At 46.0% G+C, this 7183-nt stretch overlaps 1 protein-coding gene across 1 annotated transcript; it reads right to left on the reverse strand.

Annotated features, from left to right (window-relative positions):
* On the reverse strand, positions 1–6596 carry cdc42ep3 (CDC42 effector protein (Rho GTPase binding) 3). The gene is made up of 2 exons (XM_067609492.1): positions 6161–6596; positions 1–1866 (listed from the first exon to the last, which is right to left on the reverse strand). The coding sequence occupies exon 2, from the start codon at positions 1633–1635 to the stop codon at positions 556–558; it is 1080 nt and encodes a 359-aa protein (XP_067465593.1). The 5' UTR covers positions 1636–1866; positions 6161–6596; the 3' UTR covers positions 1–555.
* Between the last annotated feature and the right edge of the window lie 587 nt (positions 6597–7183).

Below are 7183 nucleotides of genomic sequence, written 5' to 3' on the forward strand. Positions count from 1 at the left end.
TAGGACAAAATGAATTTATTTGTGTTACAATTTTCACAACACAAATCTGCATAGTGTTCTGTTGTTTGAAATAGCAAATGAATGATGTGACAAACAAAATAGTGCTTTGTTAAACACGCTAAAAGTCACAAAATGCAATATGCTCAAAGAGAGCCTGAGACTCAAGACTGTGTAGAAAAAGCAAAGGACCTCAACACTTGTTAAGTTATCTTGTATATAGTGTGGAAGTCAACATAAGAACACAAATCTATCATGTAGCATTTTACAGTAATTTAAAATCAAAGGCACAATGGCTGTGTTTTAGCTGTAACTCAATAGCACATGCATCATGAACATGCTGCTGGCATGGCAAACAAAAAAAAGAAGAACCAACACTCCATAGAAGCTAGAATAATAATATGTTTTGACAATAAAAACATAAGCAGCTCTGTCTATTGTAGCTCATTTTCATCACAATGATATATCCAGACACCATTTTGATTGCTTTCTGAGTCTTTCTCTCCTCATGGCTATAGTTTAATAATTCCCTTTCTCCTCTCGGGGCCTCATTGCAGCTCAAGGCCTGCTCTTTGCTGCAGGTTTATCCATTATGTTGAGCACATCATCCAGGATGGATGGGCCCAGATCGAGTTCGAGGGAGAGGAATGACCCCGTGATCTGGGCGAGGGAATCCTGCGATGTGCTCTTCTCTTTGGAAAACTCAAACTCAAAATCACAGATGCGGCCCTCCTCCACCCCACTGTCTCTGTCTACCCACTCTCCATTGCACTTGGAGAGCTCCTCCTTAAAGCCCAGGGTAATGTCATTGTTAAAGTGTCCATAGCCATTGCAGTTGCCATTGCCATTGAGACCTCCGCTGCCATTGCAGATCTTGGTCTTGAAGTCCTCTTTACCGCTAAAGCTGTCAAAGCTGTCGGTGCTTGTGTTGCTGTTCAGGCTTCCGTTAGCTTTGTAGATGCTGTTGCTGTGACCATTGATATAATAAGATGATGGCTTGTCAAATCGGGTTTCACTTTTGTTTATTTTGTTAGCTTTGGCAACTGCCTTAGAGGTTGGCTCATCTGTGTTTTCCAGCAGATCCAGAAGGACATCTGGCTTTGACTGGATATCTGTGGAGATGGACAAAGGCTCACTGCTGAAGACGTCTATTGAGCGCAACAAAGCATCCATCTGCAGGATCTCTACCTCCTCAGCACTGTCAGGTTTCATGGGAGGTGTAGGCCCCACTATGTCCCCCAAGGGCTCCGGGGGCATGGAGAACACAGTGGAGGAGATCAAGGGAAGTGTAAGCGCCTGGCAGCCACCAATGGTTGGAAGGGAGATGGCATTCTTGAGAACAGGAGAGGGGGTCTCGGCAAAGGAAGCATCACCAGTGCTGTTTGCTCGCAGAAACTCACTTTGGATGCCATACTGAGGGTGGACGTCTGCCTTCCCTGGTAGGAGTTCATACTTCCCCTGGAGGAAGGACATGTCTCCAAAGGCATCTCTCTCCCCACCCCTGCCAATGTGAATGGTGTGGCGAAAATCCCCAAGCGGTGGACTGATCATGTCTGGGGACAAAATATCTCTCAGGCGACATTTTTTCCCCTTCTTATTATTAGTGGGTTTCAGGTATATGGGTGCTTTTGCTGGCATGGCTGTAACTGTGGAAGAGAACTCAGATATACAGGACAGAACAGTCGGAAGTGCTCTTTAAGTTCTGGACGTTACAGTTCCCCAGGGGAGAGGCTCGAGTTACATTCTCAGCAATACACCGGTCAGGCAGGACTCCAAAAATAATTTCAGCAATTGTGGCATCGATCAGGAAATGGGATTCCAAGCACGGCTGGTGATGTCTGCCAGTGTAGAAAGGTCACTTCCACTTTCCTGAAATAGGAGACAAATAGAGAATAAGTCATCATTTCTTGTAAAACATGATCACAACACTGACAAATGTCCTGAAAGTTCCTCTGATGAGTGCTGCTGATACAAACCTCCTGTCCTGCTATAGAGAAAAATAAATCTGGCCACCAACACAAGTCCCAGAAATAAACTCTGGATCCTGCGAGGAAAAAAAAAAAGAAATCCTCATCCATTTCTTGCATCTGGCGAGTTTAAAAGCCAGAGCAGAGGTGGATGAGGCCCGGGTCTAAGGCTTTTTGCTGCTCTATTCACATTTCCACACATGAGCCTCCTTTGGCCTCCACAACTCTGGATGTGCTAATGTGGAACAGCTGGACCGCAGATTGGGAGAAGGGAAGCAAAGGGGGACTTTAGTGGGATCAGAGCAGGGCAGCCTGTTTTAGGAGCGAGCTACTGCTCAGACACGCACAGAGATAGACAGAGATGGACCAGAGGGGAGAAAGAGGGGAGGAAAGGGGTTTAAGGGGTTTAGCGGGATTGTGTGAGAGAGATAGAGCGAGGGATTACAGAGCAAGTGGATTTTAAGAAAGAAGGTGATGCAGAGTGTGAATTGATTTGGCTTTGATTGGCAGAGGATCGGCTTAAGGTTGAATAAGGGCTGAGATACCAACTGGATTGCTCAATACATTGGGATGGGGTTACATTATTAAGCAGTATTGGATTTGATAAAAGGTGCCTAATTGTATGTTGCCTCCTCAGAGCTTTTCCATTACAAACCCAACAGAAAATGTCACCGCATTGGCAGCCAGCTTAGTGTAGGATGAACTCTGTAAAAAGAGGAGAGATAGGTTTGACCGACATAGCAACCAAGGAGAAAGGGAAAAACACTCCGTGGAGGAAGGGAGTTGACAGTATGTGTGTGTGTGTGATGGGGGGGTGGGAGAGAGCACAAGTGAAGAGAGAGCTTGCCCATTTATAGACATATTTACTTATGAGAGGTCTGTCAGCAGTGACCGTCTGACAGAGTGCACTGCTGCAAAAAAGTGCCTGGGCGGTCAAGTCGCCCCCCCCTCAAAAAAAAGGTTTCACTGAGAAAACATCCACATTCCTGCTGCAACCGACCCCATAGAGACACACTGCATCAGCCTTATCAGAGACACTTTAAGTAGGCTATGTTTATTCAGCAGGCACATTAGTGTGGAGCCAGAGAGACAGACACTTGCTGCGTATTTGAATCCAAATAGCAGCCTGGAATCCACTTCACTGACATCCATTTTCGACATCATTTTCACCATCAGTATCAGCCTTATAAGAGCAAAAACGTCGATAAACTGTGGATATGAAATACAGGGTGAAATCTTCTAATTTGGGGGGTGCCATTACGACACAAATAAACCTGTCACCCAGCGAGCACTATGGAGCTATATATAGACATGACAAACACCGAGGGATGCAGAACATGTGTGAGTGTGGTGAATGGCAACATAGCTCTCCGAGGGCGCTTGTGTATTCAAGTGTTTGTGCGAGGTGCCTGACTGCGCTCGTGAGAGATAGCAGTTTTGAATGCACGCCATGTGTGTGAAGGAGAGCATGTTTGTTTGTTAATAGTGATGGAGAGAAAGGGAAGGGGGAGGGCAAAGAGTACTGCTGCAGTGTTTGATGAAGGGAGGGGGGGCACAGCAATATCCTTCACTTATTTAGCTCAAGCTTTCCTCTTATTTTTTTTTTCTTCCATTTCTCATTCTCCCACTTGGTTTTTTTTTTTTTAGCATCTCTCCCTTTTGCCGCTCCTCAATCCTTTCTGACCTTGACAGCTGATGCTCACTGCAGTGGGAAATTGGGCTTGGATAGGAAGTGAAACAAATGCACCACCAAGCCAAAAGCTGCTTCCTGTGGGTGCATGCTTCTATATCTGTGTCAACTTCTGCAGCGCTTTTCCAAGAATAGAAAGTCATTGCTATCTGGAACACTTGCTATCAAACTTACAGTACCTATTGATTATCGGTCTGCCTTGATGAAATTATAACAACTGCCTGGCCTGTGTGGACCCTCTGGTCTCCAGTGGAATGAAAAACACACAGGCCATGCATTATAATAGGTGATAATGCTGGTTGAGATCAATAGTATAGATGGAACTCATAGGAAATCCTCTAGCAGAAGAGCAACTCTTGCAACTCACACAAGGGGATATCTGCTGTATATCCTTCCCAAGGTCAACACTTGTGGCCCGTGAGAAGTCAGCTGGTGCGCTGAAAGCCTGACAGTCTGACCTTCATGTCAGCCATCCTGCTGGTAGACCAGTTTGGCTCCTATGGCAAACATGAGAAGAATTCCAGAGGCCACCAGCAAAGTATGAGGAAAACAATATGCTCATATCGGTCGTGGCTGCCGGAGATCCACTGCATAACCAACATGTGGGTTAATTTAATGAGTAAATTAGTATTGACTGAAGTATACACCGACAATCTGAAGAGTCATAGCAATTTTAGTTGACCTTGTGTTGGCACAAGAGGAAATGAATCAAGTACAACAGGTCAGGATATCCCAGGATGGATCCTTATGGCCTTCTGACCCAATGAATCAATTTGTGTCTCTGCAGACTGTTAATAGATGAGCAGGTGTATTCTGGTATAGCTCCCAGCCAAAGCCAGATTTGCGCCGTCCTTTTGGAACTGCTCCAAAAAGAGGTGGTGTGGCACGTGTTTACCAGTCCGAACCTGACGGCACCACCAACGCAGAATGCAGTCACAGGTTTCATTAACACCTCAAGGGAAGTGGGAATCTGATGGCACCTTACTTCAAAATTGCTTGCCTGAGCAGCCATCCAGTCATAATGGGGGCTGCGAGATAAAGCCACTGTGTCATTGGGTCAGCAACAGCTATCTGTCTGGGCATGAAGTGATCTGGAGCCACTCCAGCCTCTTTAAAAATGGAGCTTAGCCTCATCAGTTCGTGTTCGGAGGGTTACTTATTAGTGAGGGGGCAGCAGAAGGAGCGAGGTGATGAAAGTTGTGAGTGTGAGGGCAGATAAATGAGGGGTTGGTATCTGGTAATTAAACACATGGCTCGTGATTTGTCTGGGTATTTCTGGGTGCCCTAAAGTCACGTGTAAACAAGTGGGTCAATATATTCTTAGTGGCAGTGTAACCCTACTGTAGTTTAAACAAATGATGCAGCTTGATGATGCTGTACGCCAAACTGCACCAAAGCTGATGATGAATGATTGTCAGAGCGAGGCTCAAGAGAGCAGCTGTTCAAAACATGACCTGTATATAACTTCCCCATTCTTTAAAATAGAAACCATGCATCCCCTAAATATTCCCCTCGTGATGGGATTACTGTGCTGACATTTCACATCGGAGCTGTTGAAAAATAACATGGTATTCTGCACTTCTGTTGTACTTGTGGTCAGTGTAACATCATCAGTGTGTAGGAGACAAACTTCTATTCTGCCCACTGTGGGACATAATGTAGTCTACAAGGCAACTCCAAATACTGCTCTAACATCTAACCATGGCCTTGACTTCTGTCACATCTTTGAATAGCAAAAAGACCCTCTCCTTGGGGCTGTTATAAAAAGCAAATGCACATACCACAAAGGGTAATGGTAGCCTTACAGAATAGATTGAGCTGTTTGTCACATAAAAAAAACCTCAATTATAGGCAAAGGCCTTACTTTCGAGGGGCCTGGTGGCTGTGCCGGGACTATGGCGAATAGCAGGGTGGAGTATTTGTTCTGTCTTTCTTTCTCGCTCCCCTTGTGCCACCCGCAAGCATGGCCAGCACTTGCCAGAGTTATCCTTGGCACAGATGAGCAGGAAGCCGAATCAAAGCGTATGAAACATGAAGGGAATGTCAACACATACAGGCAAAAAGAAAAAAGTCCTTTCCTCCCAGTTTACCCATAAAAACCTGCTCCAAATCTGTTCCCCTTGAGAGATAAAGGCAAAGCCAGCTCTGCGTTTCAGAGGAACATGCCTTAAGTGTGTAGCCGGACTAAAATGTCTCTCTTGGAAAGCCGGGAGCGTATCATGTTGCTCTTAACAGTTCAGCTCTTGTGTTACATGTATGAGAGCGTCTGCTGCACAAACACTATTGTACAAGCTTGACTTACCATGCATGCACGCGTTCACACGTTTCACTGTTACTTAAATTATCTCCCATTCTGCTGCAGACATTTGCTAAGACTGACGAAAAATATCAACCTAGACACTTAAAACATGGCAGCAGGTAAACTGCAGCAACATTATCCCAGCCTCTAATTCAGATTCCTGTACCAGCAGAGTGTGATATAAAACATGTTCCTGTTCTCACTCACCTCAGATATATCGATGGGGAGATCTTGATCCTTCCCCGGTGCTCTCCTGATCGCTGCAGCCCCAGGTTGATGTGTGTGTGTTCAGTGGCTGCTGTGCTGCTCCTGTGGCTTGTTGACACTGCCCTGCCTCCTGTCTCTGCCTCGGGGCTGCACTTCTGTCGACTGGGACGTCTGCCGGACAGCTGTTTTGGAATTGCTCTCCGGCTCCTCTTCCCCTCTGAAGCAAGTCAAGTCTCCTCCTACACCTCCCGCGCTCCCCCTCTTCTTCCTCTCTCTCTCTCTCTCTCTTTGCCTCTCTCTCTCTGTGTTCTCGTTCCCCTCCCCTCTCTCTCTCTCTCTCTCTCTAGCAGCACCTGTGCATGTCTGTCCTCTCTCCTACCCAGGGCTCAGATTTTTTAAGCAGCTCTGTGGTGTTTGAGGATTCTCCGTGCTTCCTGTGCCTTGTTGGAACTGCAGTGATGACTGAGCACAAGCTCTGGTCTCGCAACAAATCCGCTCTGTGTGGAGAAAAGCAAATGCCTCGTGGGATGTCTGGCTTTCTCTCCTCTCTAAAACAGTCCTTCATATTCACAGGAAGTGTATGTGTGTGTGTGTGTGTGTGTGCGTGCGTGTGTGTGTGTTCACTCACTGTGCCTCACCCTGTCTGACTTTGTGACTGCCCACATCTGATAAGAGCTATTCTGTAAATTCAGCCAGCAGCCGGCAGACACTTGACTGGACTCTCTCTGTCTCTGTCTCTTTTGAGCCTCTTATCCTTATCTGTCTATCACACACACACATACTCTAACAGCCATTATTTTCCCGAACTACATCTCTCACTCTCTGTAAAATCCCCTTATATTCTAATTTTACTCATCATGTGCACAGTCCTTTATTTTTTAAAGCTGCAGAAGGCTGAGGCAACACTACGTGAATGAACTAATTACTGCAGAATACTGCAGCACTGCAGCACATGTGGAGGACATTTACAAATAGGTTAATAGATGGGTAGCTGCAGCCAAAACAGACCTCCTCACGTGGAAT

The sequence above is a fragment of the Thunnus thynnus genome, chromosome 14 (assembly GCF_963924715.1).
Source record: "Thunnus thynnus chromosome 14, fThuThy2.1, whole genome shotgun sequence".
Classification (NCBI taxonomy): domain Eukaryota; kingdom Metazoa; phylum Chordata; class Actinopteri; order Scombriformes; family Scombridae; genus Thunnus; species Thunnus thynnus.

Coding starts and splice junctions, on each gene's coding strand:
- cdc42ep3 (XM_067609492.1), bottom strand. CDS start 1,635: ATGCCAGCAAAAGCACCCATATACCTGAAACCCACTAATAATAAGAAG.